The 16,960-nt window shown below is 36.7% G+C and overlaps 1 protein-coding gene across 3 annotated transcripts in view; it reads right to left on the bottom strand.

The window, feature by feature from the left end:
- RPGRIP1L (RPGRIP1 like) overlaps positions 1-16,960 on the bottom strand; it is a 92,712-nt gene that overhangs the window by 42,337 nt on the left and 33,415 nt on the right. For 2 of the 3 annotated variants that reach the window (XM_032854454.1, XM_032854456.1), the window contains 7 exons: positions 16,748-16,929; positions 11,682-11,788; positions 11,325-11,375; positions 10,474-10,653; positions 9,374-9,491; positions 4,829-5,281; positions 1,481-1,632 (listed from right to left, as the gene is read on the bottom strand). In XM_032854454.1, coding sequence (XP_032710345.1) covers positions 1,481-1,632; positions 4,829-5,281; positions 9,374-9,491; positions 10,474-10,653; positions 11,325-11,375; positions 11,682-11,788; positions 16,748-16,929 — 1,243 coding nt within the window. The remainder of the gene's footprint in view (positions 1-1,480; positions 1,633-4,828; positions 5,282-9,373; positions 9,492-10,473; positions 10,654-11,324; positions 11,376-11,681; positions 11,789-16,747; positions 16,930-16,960) is intronic. The other variant, XM_032854455.1, reaches the window with a different exon arrangement.

The raw sequence follows: 16,960 nt of genomic DNA, 5'->3' as shown, positions 1-16,960 counted from the left end.
AGGGAGAAGGAGACTCCCCACAGAGCTGGGAGCCCAATGTGGGTCTTGATCCTGGGACTCCTGGATCATAACCTGAGCCGAAGGTAGTCGCTTAACCAATTGAGCCACCCAGGCACCCTAACCTGGTCTATTTTTAATTCTCTTTTTCATTACAGCATTTCCCAATGTATGTTCTGAAGAATACTAGTCCAGAAAGATGATCTCTGGGAAATAGGTGTCATTCTTTTGTAAGTTTGGGAATTAATGTTATATTAGTCCTGGTTCTTTAATTGAAAATTATGGAAACTAATTCCACCTAGCAAACACAACAAAAAGAGACTTTAATGTTAATCCATATGGTTAGTTCATAGAATTGTATAGCAGAAATGCGGGTGGGCCTTAGGAAGGTAAGAGGACTGGAAAACTGCCAGAATTTACACTCGATCTAGTGCCCATTTTTCTCCGTATGCTTGCTCATTATTCTTTCTCTCCAGACCCAGTTTCTTTCCTTTGCTGGTTAAGATGGTAGAAGATGTCTGCCCTATAGCTCCCAATTTCACATGTTCCAAGCAGGAAAAATCTTGCTTTCTCTTGAAAACAGAATCCAATTGGCTTAACTGGGGTCAGGTGGACACTCCCGAGTCAGTAGTCATAATATGAGTAGAGAGTGGCAGTGGACAGGACCACTGGGCATAAATCTGGCCTGGTGGCAGGGCCAGCCCCATGAACTGGGAGTGACAGGGGTCCAAACGAAAAAAGATAATTATGACTTGAGCAGACATTCCAATATGTTTCAACTATATTTTATCCCTTTGTTACTCAATTCAAGTGCATACTTTAAGCTTTCCTCTTGGGATTCTTGTTATACATGATGAGTCAAGGGCCCTATTTCACTGGGCTCACTTTAGTGCTTTCTGCATTCACTGGATCATGGAATTCTTTTGGAAGTATGGCTATTACAACTACATGAAACACAGCTTGGGCAATGCTGCTCTGAGGAATCGTGTTTAAACTTGCAGCTCAGGATACTGCAATTTTTCAAAAGTGCCCTGGGTAGCACAAGGAGTTCCTTTGTGGTGATGGAACAACTCTGGGTCTTTCTTGTGGTGGCAGTTACATGAATATATACAGGTGGTAAAACTGCATAGGACACACACACACACACACACACACACTCACAAGTGCATGTAAAAACTGATAAAATACGAATAAGGTCTGTAATCTAGTTAAAGGTATTGTACCAACGTCAGTTTCCTGGTTTTGATAATGTATTGCAGTTATGTAAGATGTTACAATTGGGAGAAGCTGGGTGAAGGGTACATAGAACTTCTCTGTACAGTTCTTGTACTTCCTGTAAATCTGTAATTCTTTCAAAATAAAAAGTTAAAAAGAGTCACTTGATGGCTGTGAAAGAAAATGATTTTGGTTTAAAGCATAACATAAAAAGACATATTATAAAATTTCTGTATCATAAAAATGTCTTAAAGTCCAACCAGCTCACCCATTGCATTTGCTCTGGCCCCTTATAATTTGATGTTATATATCCCAAAGCCTTTGCTCGTTCTCGATAAAGTCGAATTGCTTGATCCATGGGAATCCGTAATCTGAACCAGTATTCCACTGTGCCAAAATTTGGGATGTCTCCTTTAGTTCCTACAAACAAATGCATAACTCACTGTTAAAACTTTATACTGAGTAAAATAATATATGACTTGCACAAATGATGTGTGATTGGCAAAGAACAGAGCTGAAGAAAATCCAGTTACCTCTGTAAGTATGAGTTTCATTGTATGTTAGTATTATTAAAGAGCTATGTCAGATTATGTTTGAGATATTCCAACTTATGCTATTGCAATCCTTCTAAAATATAAAGAAAAAAACTAAACACTGTATTAAATACTGCACAGATTCTTTTTGATGCTACCGTAGCTTGTTTTTAACAAGTTGTACTCAATGTAGACTGACAGATGCAATATGAAATCTCAAAATTATAAATATGAAATTCCATATTATGATTCAACTTTCAAGACGTCTTTGGCACCTTCCCACTTCTCCACCGGGCCCCAAGTACAGGGACAAATGCTATAGCTACGCCAAATATATGCTGGATGTAATTCATGCGTGCATGAGGTTCGCCCTATATACCCTCACTCTTCTTTCCAAGTCGGGCAGCTCTTCATCTCTCTTCCTCTGTGAAGATTTCCTCTATAGCTCTTGGGGGATTTAAGGGCTCTCTGCTTCCTTCAAAGAGGGGAGGAAAATGTTCTCTCATTAAGACATTGATTCCTTTCACATAACTCTCTGTTCACCAGTGTATTTCTCCACCCACACAATAAATTTCTTGAGGGCAAGGACTGTGGTTTCCATTGATAGATTCCTACCCGAGGGACTAGTATACAATGGGTACTCAATATTTGTTGAATAGAAGATATTCTATATGTAAGCTTTCCTGAACATATATTATTAAAACTATTTCCCCATTCTCTTCTAGTTCATCAATTTCTTTCTCACTGATGGATCATTCTCATCAACATGCAAACATGATTCAAATCTGATATAATTTTTTAAAAAAAGTCCTAGAACAAGAATATTAATGCATATACATATACATATAGATATTTTCTTGTATATGCTTAAAATTTCTTTGCAAGAATTTGCAGCCTTTGGTGAGAGGTTTCAGTGTAGCTGGGGGAGGAATGGAAGAGAGAGATTTTAAAGTATAAACTTTTATACCTTTTGATTTGAGTCATGTAAATATGTTACCCCTGTCATCAATCAATCAATAAAATAAAATTCCTCCCGAGAAGCTAAGTCACCCTCTTTTCTTCTTGAAATGGTTTCTTTACTTGTCCTCTAGGATACTATATGCTCTTGGCTTGCCTTTCAAATCACTTAAGTTTCCTTTGCTGGTGTCTCTTCTTCTTCGTGAACTCTAAGTTGTGCGGTTTTCCAAGGCTCAGTCCTTGGCCACATTCTCTGCTTTGTGTACATTCACTCTCTATGTGATATTATCTAGGCCGAAGGCTTAAAATAGATTCCATATGGTAATGACTCCCCCTTTCATGTGTTTATCCCTGACCTTGGGCCTAGGGCTAGTGTATTCACTGACCACATGCCATCTCCACTTGGCTATCCAACAGGCAGCCAGTCTTAACTTGTTCAAACAAAATTCTTGATTTTCTTCCCCAGATTTGTTCCTTTCCCAGGCCTATTTCAATAAATGGGTTCGCGATTCTCCTTGTTGTGCATGCCAGAAATTCTTGTCTCCTCCATTTCCTTCATTACTCTCTATTCAATTGATAAGCAAGTCTTAAAGTTAATCAAACATAAACTGAAAATAACCACTTCTTATCACTCTTCTCACTACCATCTTACTCCAAGCCACCACCAACATCTTTCTAGATTAATGTAATAGCCTGATAATGATCCTAATTTTCCCTCTTGGCCTTAACAGACTATTCTTCCCCCAGCACCCAGGGTCGTTCTTCTAAGACATATGTGTGATCACATCACTTCCCTCTTCAAAACTCCAATGACTTTCATCACCCAGAGAGAAAAAATCCATTTGCCTCACCATGACCTACAAGTCTCTAGAGCATGATCCGGTCCTTCCACTGTTTTTTTGTTTTGTTGTTGTTTATGTTTTTTAAAGTGTACTTTCTTTTCTTTAAAAGTTTTCATTCAAATTCCAGTTAGTTAACATACAGTGTAATAGTAGTTTCAGGAACAATTTAGTGATTCAATACTTCCATACATCACCCAGGGCTCATCACGACAGACAAGTGGCCTCCTTAATCCCTGTCACCTATTTTCCCATCCCTCACCCACCTCTCTTATGGTAACCAGCAGTTTGTTCTCTAGAGTTAAGACTGTTTCTTGGTTTGCCATCCCCTCCCTTTTCTCCCTTTGCTTGTTTGTTTTGTTTCTTAAGTTCCACATATGAGTGAAATCATATGGTATTTGCCTTTCTCTGACTGACTGACTTTGCTTAGTCGTTCTTCTATTGCTTTAATCACTTTTCTGCTTTAACCACTGGCCTTCTTGCTGTTCCTCTGACATGTCATGTTTGTCCCTCCACTTGGTACTTGCTGTTACCTCTGCATGAAACATTCTTCCCTGGATCCTGTCATGGATCTTTACTCAGGTCTTTATCAATGTCAACCACCAGAGAAGTTCTTATCTGAATTAGCAACCTTCCATATTTCTTGTTAGCCTATTCATTTTTCTTCATTTGATGAGATATATATTTGTTTTATGGACTGTCTTCCCCTCTAGAAGGTAAGCTACATGATGGCAGGGGCTCTGTCCGGCTTACTTAGCACTGTATTTCCAACGCCTACTAACAGTGATAACATCAGCTCTTAAAAAAATATTTGATGGGATGCCTGGGTGGCTCAGCGGGTTAAGCTGCTGCCTTCAGCTCAGGTCATGATCCTAGCGTCCTGGGATCGAGTCCCACATTGGGCTCCTTGTCCAGTAGGGAGCCTGCTTCTCTCTCTGCCTCTGTCTGCCTCTCTGCCCGCTTGTGCTCTCTGACAAATAAATAAATAAAATCTTTAAAAAAAAATTTGATGACTGTACTACAGTTAATGCTTAATCAAAAAAAGGGTATTAATATGGTAAATAAATATTTGCACTTATAAACTTCTAAAAAATTAATAGCCATTGCACTGACATCACCCATGACATTTAGGATAGTCTAACCAACTGTGGGCAGATCAATTAGAGGACACTGTCCTACCTTCAAGGCATCTTGAATCCCTAGAGAAGGCAGTAATGTCGAACACCATATTAATATATAAACCAGATTAGCGATTCAAATGTCCAAAGTTTATAAGATTGTACTTACCAACCAAACTTGCTGTGCAAAATATTCGACCACTTTTTTCTAGGATTTCATGGAATCTCAACTGACCTGCCGCAATTGTTTCATAATCTGTGCTGTAAGCTTGGTGGACCTCAAGAGTGATAGTATTCTTCTGAATATATTGTAAAAATAAGTCATTAACATGAACGAGATATTGAGAAGTGAAGTTGTATTCTGGGTGAAGGCCTTGCACAATGGGAGTTGTCTGTAGCTCGAAATCATAGAAAGCATAGGTACAGAAAGTGACAGGCTCTTTATCTCCAGATGCCTGTAAAACTTCGGAAGAAAAGGTTACTTTGTTGATATGGATTTCAAATAGGTTTTCGCCTCGTTCTAAGTGAAGAGTTTCATCAAATTCATCAATGGAGTCATCTGGTGTGATTTCTGGTTTAAATTTATACTGCTTGGTGCCATAGGCAATATCCTTTAATTGGGCTGCAAGAGAAGACACACAGTTTAGATATTTTTAAAAAAATATTGACATATGAAGATACAAACTGGCTTTTGAAGTGGTATGAAGTCTAACTGCTTTGGTGAAGAGTCTCGATCTTAAATTCTATGACTACATGGTTTTTCTGTGGGTAATATTGTAGTCTACAAAAATTCATCCTTTGTTTTGACACCGGTTATTAACAAGAAACTTACAACTCAAGTTATAATACAGTCTGTACCAGGAGAAAGGAAAAAGAAAAAAGAAAGGTTTTTGAACGAAGAGCTGAAGTAAATATTTGGATTCTCCGTATTCTGCTGTTTCTGCTTTATTATATTCTCTCCTTTAAAGTCAGTTTCTTTTCCCACTGGCTCTTTCTCTTCAGATTCCTAAAGCTTCTCCTTTTCTACTTTTGGGGTGATGGGTATGTTTATTGCCTTGATTATGGTGATGGTTTCACAGTGTAGCCATGGGCCCAAATTCACCAAGCTATATGCCTCAAACATGTGCAGTTTAAAGTATGCTAACTGTACTTCCATAAATCTGTGTTTTAAAAAGATATGTCTTTTTTAGATACACATTTCACCCCCATGTTACATCCAAATTTCTGGAAAAAGTAACAGATGCTTGTGTGTACAGTTCATTATCAACAGACATTCTCCAACCTCCTGCAAAGAATATCTGCCTTACTTTCCTCATGAAACTGCTCCAGAAAAGGTTACCGATAGATAACAAATCAATTGCTAGATGGAATAGACTTTGGTTCTTGTATCATTGATTTCTTTGCTTCCTTGACATTGACGGTCACTTTCCCTTTTATGAACTGCTATCCTACTTTTTTTTCTTCTTCTACCTCTCTTGTTTTTTCTTTTTTCTATTTTTTTAAGGGTTTTCTCTTTTTCTCATAGTTTGCTGGGGGCCCTATTTTTATCCTCTTGTTAGTCTATATATTCTTATAGGCAACCTCCATCTTTTATGATTTCTGCTACTATCAATATGCGAAGACTTTCCTTTTTCTTTTTCTTTTTTTAAAGATTTTATTTATTTGACAGAGATCACAAGTAGGCAGAGAAGCAGGCAGAGAGAGGAGGAAGCAGTCTCCCTGCTGAGCAGAGAGCCCGATGCAGGGCTCAATCCCAGGACCCTGGGATCATGACCTGAGCTGAAGGTGGAGGCTTTAACCCACTGAGCCACCCTGGCGCCCCTCTCCTTTTTCTACTTTTATTTCAGATTTATTTTCTGAACTCCAGATCCATATATCTCATGGCTTGCTGGGCCCTCTATCTAGATATCCCCTAGCCATATCAAACTCAATATATCCAAAATAGCATAGAGCCAATGTAGAGTATTCTCTTCCAGGTATTTCTGTACTCGACATCTCAAGTGCCGGTGTTAGCATTCATCCAGTTGCTTACACCTGTTGCCACAGAATCGGTCTAGTTTCTCTTTCTCTTAACTATCACTACATCCACAGGGTCACTACAATTCAACACTGTCTCTTAAGTCTTTCCAAGTTTGTCCCTGTCCATTCTCTGTCCACTAATGCTACTTTACCTACATTCCCAGTGTTTATTACCCAGATTATCACAGAACCCAAAGTGCTTTCTTCCTTCATATCTTATTTTTTCTAATAATGATAGCATAATCTCCAAAATGTAGTTCTGAGTGTATTACTGCCTACCTTAAAAACTGCTTAGTGGTATTCTAGGTTATCAAGTGTCAAACTCTTCCAGGTGGCAAACAGGGCCTTCATGAACTGGCTCTTCCCAGCCTTAACTGGAGAGATTCTCCCCCTTTACTAACTTCGAGTTCCAATTAGACAGATCAGCATTGGTGGTATAGTGGTGAGCACAGCTGCCTTCCAATTAGACGGATCTGCATGCAGTTTGGCAAATGACAGGCCGTGCTTCACAGTTAGGGCATTTAACATGAATCCTCTACTGTCTGGAATGCCTTTCATTGTTCTTACTTAGTGGTGAATTCTGTCATTTTTTAAGATTCCAAACTTACTTAGCGGAGTCTTCCCTGAATCTTCAGGTTTAAATAGGTCTTCTCTCCTCCATGTTTCCTTGGTATCACCTGCATTTTCCTAGCTTCACATTCTTCATGGTCAAGTATGACTATTTATGTGCTCTCTCTTTGTTTAAAAAAAATACTTTATTTACTTATTTGAGAGAGAGAGAGAGAGACAGACAGACAGACAGTGAGAGCATGAGTGAGAGGGAGGAGAAGCAGAATCCCCACTATGTGTGGAGCCTGGGCCAGGGTGTCAGATGCAACAACGCAGGGTGATTCGTCAGAGCAGGGAGATCCCAGGACCCAATGAGATCACGGCCTAAGCCAAAGTCAGACGCTTAACCAACTGAGCCACCCAGGTGCCCTTATCCTATGTGCTCCATCTTATGAGTTCCTTGAGGGTGGTACCTGAGCTTTTTTTTTTTTTTTCCTATTTGGATTCTCCCTCCCTAGCACATTGCTTAGGATGCATTAAGAGCCTGAGCATGTCTAAGGAATAAATCAATAAATTTAGGGGACAGATGAAATTTATTGGTGAAGATTTAGTAAGACTAAAAAGAATGAAAATCCTAAACTATGTGACCTCCTTGTTATTCAGGAAAATTCTAGTAAGCAAATTTTTATTAAGTACTACTTGAAATAAAAGGTATATACTGCTCTTTGACTTTTGGAAAACCCTGTTCAGGCAGATAAAAATATTTATTGAACCCTTCTACTTAGAGCAGTGGTTCTTAAAGTGTGCTTTGGGAACCCTGAGGATCCCTGAAACTGCTCTGAAGGTTTGTGAGGTCAAAACTATTTTTAAAATAATCCCGACATGTCACTTATCTTTTTCATTCTTATTCTCTCACAAGTGTTTAATGGAGTTCCCCAGACTACATAATGTGTGATATCATAACAGACTGAATGCAGAAAGCAGGTTTAAAAACCCAGCTGTTTTCTATTAAGGGGCACACCAAAAAGTTTGCAAAAATGTCAAACAATTAAAAAAAATGTTAAACAGTTTAAAACAATGTCACTCTTCTCACTATTTTTCTGTATGGAAAATACAGCTTTTAAAAAAATAAATACTGTAATTTATGTTAACATGTAATGGGTTTATTATTATTTTAGCATGACATAAAATAAATATTTTCAAAATTTCTCTTTCAATTCTTAATATGATAAGTAGAACCCATATAAGCAAGAGGCCTTTGGGATCCTCAGCAATTTTCAAGAGTGTAAAATTACTGCTGGCATCAATCATTTGAATTAAACATTGTATGCCAGAGGACATGAAAGAGAGACTAAGTACTCAGCCTCATAGAATTTATATCGCAGTCACAGGGAATATGCAAAACTCGAACAGTGAAGAACACTTATATAATATAATCCCCACACACAATTTTTGAGTACATAAGAGGAAAAATGGGAAGTACTGAGGTATGTTTTACAAAGTATAGTCTTGCAATTGCATCTGAATCACTTGGGAGTTACTTCTAAATCTATAGAACCACGGATCCCCTGATCTCTAGGGGTAGGGCCCAGGAAGCTACATTTGAAACAAGTTCCTCATGTGATTTTCATACTTACTCAAGTCTGGAAACCACACTGCAAGGACATTTCAAGTAGAGGAAGGGCTAGGAGTGATTGGAGCCAGCTTCCTGGCAGAGGCGTGCATTGCATTTGGTTAGAACTCAAAGCAGGGTAAAAAGGGTATATGTTGGATATAAAGGTAGAGCAAAGGTACAGTGGCAGGACCGAGAAAGGAGAATCTGCAAAAGAGCAAGCAGACTTGTTTGGATGAGATACATAGCTTGCTTAGAAGAGAAATGAGGAATGGGTGGTGAAGTTAGTTCTGCGGTACTCCATAAAGTACTCTGAAATTTTGCCTGCAACACTGAATCTGGAAAGTAATAGAAAATTACTAAAAATTCTTAAGTAAAAAAGAATCAGATAAAAGCAACCTTTCTGGTAAATTCTCATTACAGCTATGAATTAGAAAAAAACAGAGCGAAAGGAAATGGTGAGTGTGGATTTAGATGACATTTTCAACTATTGTAAAATCCATTCATCTAGGTACTGTGGATAAGGAATTGTACCTTCTAGTTTCTGAATGCGTGCAGCTCTGCTATCAAGAAGATGAACATATTGTTCCACTTTGAGTTCATAATCTTGCTGCAAATTTTCCATCTTCTGGGTCACTGCTTCAACTTCCATCTAAAAAAAAAGAGATAACAAGTTTCAATACTTACGATTAGTTCCATTTTCATTTTTTAAAGCAACTCTGAGTCAAGCATTTCCTAGATCTTGGGGATATCAGGAGTTGTAAACCGTGGTTTTCTGACCTCAAATAGCTTACAGTTTAGAAAATTACGCTTGACAATGTTCATAAATCAGAAACAAAATTAACAAGACCCCAGATTCCTATACACTGAGGACCAGGTTGTCTCCTGCGACTTCAACAGTGACACCCACTCCTCTACCTTCGATGCTGAGGCTGGCATTGCTCTCAATGACCACTTTGTCAAACTCACTTCCTGGTATGACAATGAATTTGGCTACAGCAACCGGGTGGTGGACCTTATGGTCCACATGGCCTCCAAGGAGTAAGAGCTCCCTGAACCACCAGCCCCAGCCAGACCAAGAGGAAGAGAGAGGCCCTCAGCTGCTGGGGAATCCCTGCCCTAACTTACCCCCCAAAACACTGAGAATCTCCCAACCTCCACTATTTCCATCCCAGACCCCCTGAAGAAGGGGAGGGGCTTGGGGAGCCCTACCTTGTCATGTACCATTAATAAAGTATACTGTACCCAGCCAAAAAACAACAACAACAACAACAACAACAACAAACAAAACAAGACCCCAGATTCCTTCTCACAGAGGTGACTTTCCTGTTTGTTAAAGGCTAAGATAACATGTGGTTGCGGTAGGATAGCTACAATGCATTTGCAGAACGTGCTAATACCAGCACAGGCGAATTTGTGGCTGCTGTTTCTGCTCTAAAAACCAGGGGCTTTAAAAAAATTATTTGTTTTTAAACTATTTACTCTAAGCACCTAGTTACGAGGCCAAATTCCAGACGTGTGGTAATACATGATAAGAGATGATAACAGATGATAATACGTAATACTGCTCTGAAAAGTAATCATCAGCAGAATATCATAGGAAGCCTATTCTCCCGTCTTGTGCAGCACATTACCTGATAATCTTTATTAATTTTATGTTGCATAATTAGCATGTTTCGTGTCTTTTCAAGTTCTTGCACTGTTTCTGCATGAGTTGCTTGTAGCTCTTTCATGGAGCGTTCTAGATCTTTGTTAATTTTATTGTCTACTTTCTCTAAAAAGGAAAGGTCTCCGTTTTTTTGTGATTTTTGAGCCTAAAATAAAAACATGTTTTATTACTGAAATAAGAGTTTCTAAAATGTAATCATGTGAATTAATACAGATAGAGCGAGGAACAATCATTAATTGAAAACAGATATATTTCCATTTTCCATCAGGAATAAAACTATCCTGATACAGAAAATGTATTTAGATAGACATCTGGAAAAATTACAGAGAATTCTTAAAACAGTTTATTACTTCATGACATAAAGAAGAATCATGTACATTTATTTCCATTTCTTCAACTGATTAAAAGCTACACTGTTGATCTAAAGGGAAAGAAATGTATTTTCTCGTGTTGTCTTATAGATAACAGATTATCCTAGAACTGAAAAATATCTTCTGGTAACATTTATAATTCAATATTTTATTTAAGATAATCGGGTGTACCAAGGCCTCTTAGGACAGAAAATTATTGAATAGCTTTATAGCGAGGCGTGTAAAAGTGAAATGTTTGTTACAGTTGGAGAAAGTGCTTTAAATAAGAGTTTTTGAGGTCTATTTTAATGTAATTTTGATGTCATTATGAAATATGTATATGCTGTAACTAAATGTCACCTGACCACTTTCCTGAATAATTCATTCTCCAGGTATAAGGGTTACAGACAAGGGTCATCCTTATGCTGAAACAGTTCTATGTAGACATGAAATTCATGAAAGTTACCTTTATAAGCAGGAGAGCTTTACTCAATTCTTCAGCATTAATATCACTCTCCTGCAAAAGACAGGGTAAGTAAAAGCTCACAATGAGATATTAATGGAAAGTACAAGAGACATTCCAGCTATGCAGATTATCCGCATGGAGCACAAGTTGCCTGATACCACAAACTAAGAAACTAAGTATAAAAGACATTCCAACTCTTCAGAATCTTCCCTCTGAAATGTAAGCTGGCTAACAACCATGAATTAAGAAACTAAGTAATACACTTGTACTCTTTTGCTTTGTAGTACAGTTTCCTCCAAGCATAAAATATCGAGATAAAAATTTGATGTTTATTTCCTAAATAAGAAAACAGTTCACCTGGTTGTAAAACTTTAGGCGGTGTTTAAGGTCATCAAGTTGTTGTTTTTGTTCCAGATACTGTAACTGTATTTCTCTGTTTTCTTGACTGAGTTTCTCATTTTGGTCTTAAAAATAAAGTTGACACAATTAGAAAGGGAAGAGAGCCTGAGGCGTAAGAACACATTTAAAATTAATTTAATTCCTGATACACACCAAGCTCAAACAAGCATTGCTCTGGTCAGAGAGGAAATTGTGCTAGCACCTAGACAAAGGCAGTGAGGGAATGAGGAACAAGCGAACACTATCATGTGTCTACCATATGATCCAGTTGCTTATCAAAAACTGAAGACTTAAGTTCACAGTATTAATATAAGGAAATTGTGGCCTCTGAGACTTCAAAGGAACATTCTATCTAAATACCTAAGAAAATATGTTTCTAAATCTATGATTTTTACTTACTTATGAAGGGTCCTGAAAGGCATGCAAAAAAAATTTTTTTTTTGCCTTTTAGTGTTTTAATTGACTTCAAGTTTTCTTTTCCAAATTTAGCATAAAGTCTTTTTATTAAAACAACATAATTTCTCCGGTAATAACTACACCGATAATTTTAATCAACCACACTTTGAACAAATCTGTTAAGATAGGAGAAATGGATTCTCAGCCAGTGCATGGTAGCATCAGTAATAATTCATGTGTGCTCTTTATTCATTGATTTTGTGCTATTAATTGGTAGGACACGGACTCAGAGCTCTCGTTAAGGAGTAGAGATAGGTTACATTCGCCAAGGCACTCATTCACCTGAACCCACAAGCAGGAGCATAGGGTAGAGCTACAGAAGACAGTAATTCTACAAAGAGACTAATTTTTTCCTCCCTGCATTAAACATATGCTTAACTTAAAAGGAAAAAAAAAGCTAGCTAACAAATCTATTCCTTAGTCTCATGTTCTTAAGTGTACTCTTCAACAGAGTTCAAGTATTCTTTTTGGCTCCCTGTAGCCTAACTCTAAACCATGTCATCCAAAGTGTATCCACTAATCTCATCCTATTTTCAAAGACTTGTGTTTATCAAAAGTTCCCAATTCAAGTTGTACGTTCTTGTTTCCATTTCTTACAAAAAGCAAGCCAAAGCATTTGCCAAGAATTCCTTACGTGAATACATTTGCACACTGAATGCCTTTTATACAAAAATACATTTCTGACTTTTACAATGCTTTGTGTTCCCAAGCTATAAATGCTACATATAAGTGAAAATTGTAAATTACACAGTTAAGAAGCAAGGGCCTAAATCTGGATATTTTTAATGTCACATATTTCCTGGCAAACTAAAAAGGAAAAAAGAAAGTGACTCTAAGGTATGCAGAGACATGTTACTATCAAATATATAAATGTTTTTTATCTTATCGATAAAAGATTAAAAGGTATAGAATATAAACTGCTAATACTCAGTGACCTAAATGAGAGAGTTTCCAAATGTGAACAATATTTGGAAATTTTGGAAGGTAAGGTCAAATACCTGTCTTCAAATTAAAAATTAGGATTAATAATAAATATGAATTCATAGAGGAAATAAACAACTCTTGGTTACAGAGTAGAATAAGAAGGCAAAATGTTTTATTCTATGTTGATTAGGTTAAAAAATCTAGATAGGAATGGCTAGGTACCAAAAATAAGGTAAATACAGTAAGAAAAATGTAAAACCAAAGGTCTTGAGAATGATGTAATTTCCTTCTCAGGCCTGCAAGAAGTGTTATGGGTCGTGAGAATGAGGTAAAGGGTAAAGGGCATGACTTCCCCACCTTCATCCAGACAGAGTGTATTTTGATTTCTAGTTTTGTGCTCTAGTTTTTCTATTCTTTCAATATTTCAGAGCAGGGTCCTAAGGATGATATGCTAGTAGGTATAAATAAACTTATTCAAATGTTTCTTCCTTTGCTGGTTTCTGTTTCCACAATCATGTCCCCGTTTCACTGATCTTTTTGAAACTAGGGTGTTATTAGTGGGAAAATAACTTATTAGTGGAAGAAGACATTACTGAATGCCAGTACCTTTCTCTCTGCTAAATTTTATGTAGAATTATCCACAATATTTTTCCTTTCTCAAACTGTTTACTGGGGGTAGAACTCCTGAATCTTTTAAAAGCACGGAGACGCTGTAGTTCAAAGAAGAGATAGACTTGCTGAATTATAATATGAAAAATCAAAGCATCCTGTACAAGATGAAAAATAACCTCCTTACCTTATGATTTGACAAAAAGCAGGTTAAGCTAAACAGCATTTTATTCAAATGAGATAACATTTTACTCTTTTAAAATTATGTTCTTCAAGCACACCATTAATAAGCAGAGTGCAGAGAACAATTCAGCTAAACAATTTTCAGAGCTCCTTTGTGCTAATATCTTCAGCTGTGATCAATATAACCATATGCATTATGCTGAATTATGCATTTCGGCTAAAGATAGAAAGGAACTTTCAAAAGCAGGGCCTTTAAACACATGCAGTTAATTTAAGCATTAAGCAAATGCAAACTGCATTTACATATCCTTCCCCCACATATTCACACAATCTGAAACTAATTTGTACCTTGAATAAAGAGGTGAGTATTCTCTAAAAATAATTTGCCAGTTAGATGAATGACTCTAAGAACCCAGGGAAACATCTTCTGGCAAAGAACACTTGATACATGAAAAGGTAAATGTGTGAAGAGACTTCAAAGTAAAATGAAACAATTTCAAAATCCGCAATACAAAAAGGAACTTCCTAAATATTAAAAGACTTCCTTATATAGATAATTCTAATTTTTTTTGTTTGTTTAGTATTTCCCTGGAAAACAATGGCTCAAGGCTGTAATATTTTTCTTATAATCTATTGTAACATTTTCACAAAAAACCTCTGCACCTAAATCATTAGGTCTATAAATTCCAGGTAGTCAAGCAAAATAACTAAAATAACAATTGTATTAAAAAGATTCAGTTCTAGCAATTTTTCTTATGAAGACAAATGAATAAATGTGTAAAGATTTGTGTAGAAAGATGTTTATGATACTTTAAAAAGTGGAAGCTATTTAAAAATTCATCCACAGAAGATTGTTAAACAATCTTTGGTACATCCTCACATGGAACATTATGACAGCCATTATAAATAATGATGATGTGAATTTACATTTATACTCAAGGAATGATTTCATGATAGAGTAAATTAAAAAGCACATTATGAAACTATCTATGCATATAGAAACAACTCTGGAAGGACACACATAAAAATAGTAATAGTGACTATCTTATGGTTGTGTGATTGAGGGACTTTTAGATTTTTTTTTTTTTTTGGTTTACCGTACTTTTTTAATGGTTATACATGAATTATTTTTAATCATTCAAAAAAATACCAAGAAGACATAAAAACTAGTAAAAAAAAAAAAAAGATGAAGAATGGGTTAATGGTGGATTAAAATAACTTAGCAACTGTTGTTTTAATCATTTAAAAGAAACTTTGGAGTTAATTCAACAATAATAGATCAGTTTAAAAAAAAAAAAAAAGACCACCAAGATTCTGTCCCCTTAAGAGTTTCTTTCTAGAGACCAATTCAGATGTATAAAGAGTTTTAGAACTTTTAATATTTAGGGAAAGACAGAAAGCACAGAAATAAGAGTTTTCTTTTTTTTCCATTTCTCTTCCTTTAAGAATGAGCAGTTTACACTTGTCTTTGGAAAAGAGAGAGGATATAGAGTGCTTCTGCTTCCTTCAGTCAACAAGGATTTACTGAGCAGCTGGTAAACAAAAGCGCTCTGTTAAGTATCACATGAAAGTCAGGAACTATATATCCTTGACATCAAATACCCACCCAGTTACAAATCATGTCACTATCTCATTCTACTCACAATATTCCCAAGAAAAATTCATAAATAATTTTTCACCAAAATTCAATCACTTGGTAAGTAAATACTACACGTGTGTTTCACTGAATTTAAGACTACATCAATTACGAGAAGTGTTCCGATTTCAGACTTCTTAAAAAAAGGTCAGACCATAATTTTAAAATGTTATCATTTGTAAGATGCCTCCTAATTTCAGAGATGTCAAAATGGGAAAAAAAAAATCTCTCTTATCCTTAATAAAATAGGGCATTGTGATCTAAATCAATATATAGAATACTTACTAAATATGTGATTTTTTTAACTGAGCCTGCATTAAACTTTGAAATGCTCTTGTGCAACATAATTGCAAATGTTCAAAAGAAGCAATCTTATTATAACATCCTTTGGTTTATGTAGTGGATAAGCAACAGATACAATGTTTGAAACAAAAAATTCAATTTCCCTGTTGTGCACTTGTGTGTATAATCTAGCAAATCAGACATCTACTTTAATTATAATTATTTTATTTCCATGAGATGAGAAGGGTGAGATCTGTGACTTGTATATGAAACTTATTAATGATTATTATTTTAGCAGGGACATCTTGACAAGTCTTCCTGGTATTTAAGTTCACTGTCACAGAGTAGATTTAGACGTTCTCATTATTGCAGAGATCTTCCCTGCTAGGCCTATCAAAACCAGAAACTACTTCTGCTCCTCTGTCATCTTACGCTGCTTTGTTTTTATTCCCACTACACTTGTCGCCACCTGACACGTTGCATATTTATTTAATTATTGTCAGTTTCTCCCTATTGAGTTTATGTTGCATGAGGGCAAGGCCTTTGTTTCAGTCATTAATGTATTCCCCAGAACTTCGAACAGTGTCTAGCACATTCTGGAGGCTCAATAAATGCTTGTTGACTGCTGTATACAGAAAGGCTTGACTGACATTTAGGAAAGCAACAACGAAGACAACAAAATGAAAGGTAATCTGAATAAAAGTATCTCTGATGAAAAAACAAGTCCTTTGGCACATATGCTAGGCTGAGTAAATGGAAATCTGGAGTGACCGGTAAGCTCATGCAAGTGGATGGCCGTTAATATGAGCTGTGTTCCCCATATGGAGCAAGGCGCCTGGCAAAACAGTAGGTGCCTCATCAGTGCTGAGTCAGTGAATAACAAGAATAAGACAGATGTCTGAAATGAATAAGTCAGTAGTCGTTTTGTATGTACCTCTTTCGGTTTTGAATCTGTCAAGGATTTCAGTTTTGTCTGTTAGGTCAGATTTTAAGGCAGTCTCGAGTTGAGCGATCTGAACTTTCAGCTGCTGTTCCTTTAACTTCCATTGCTCTTCGTGGGCAGCACTGAAGGCACTGCAAAACACACGTGACATGCAAGGAGAGCCTGGAAATCGGCTTCGACCGAAAATACGAGAGAGAAAAGCTT

The sequence above is a fragment of the Lontra canadensis genome, unplaced genomic scaffold, assembly GCF_010015895.1.
Source record: "Lontra canadensis isolate GAN:19392208 unplaced genomic scaffold, GSC_riverotter_1.0 scaffold8, whole genome shotgun sequence".
NCBI lineage: Eukaryota > Metazoa > Chordata > Mammalia > Carnivora > Mustelidae > Lontra > Lontra canadensis.
This window is presented reverse-complemented; position numbering and strand designations above follow the sequence as displayed.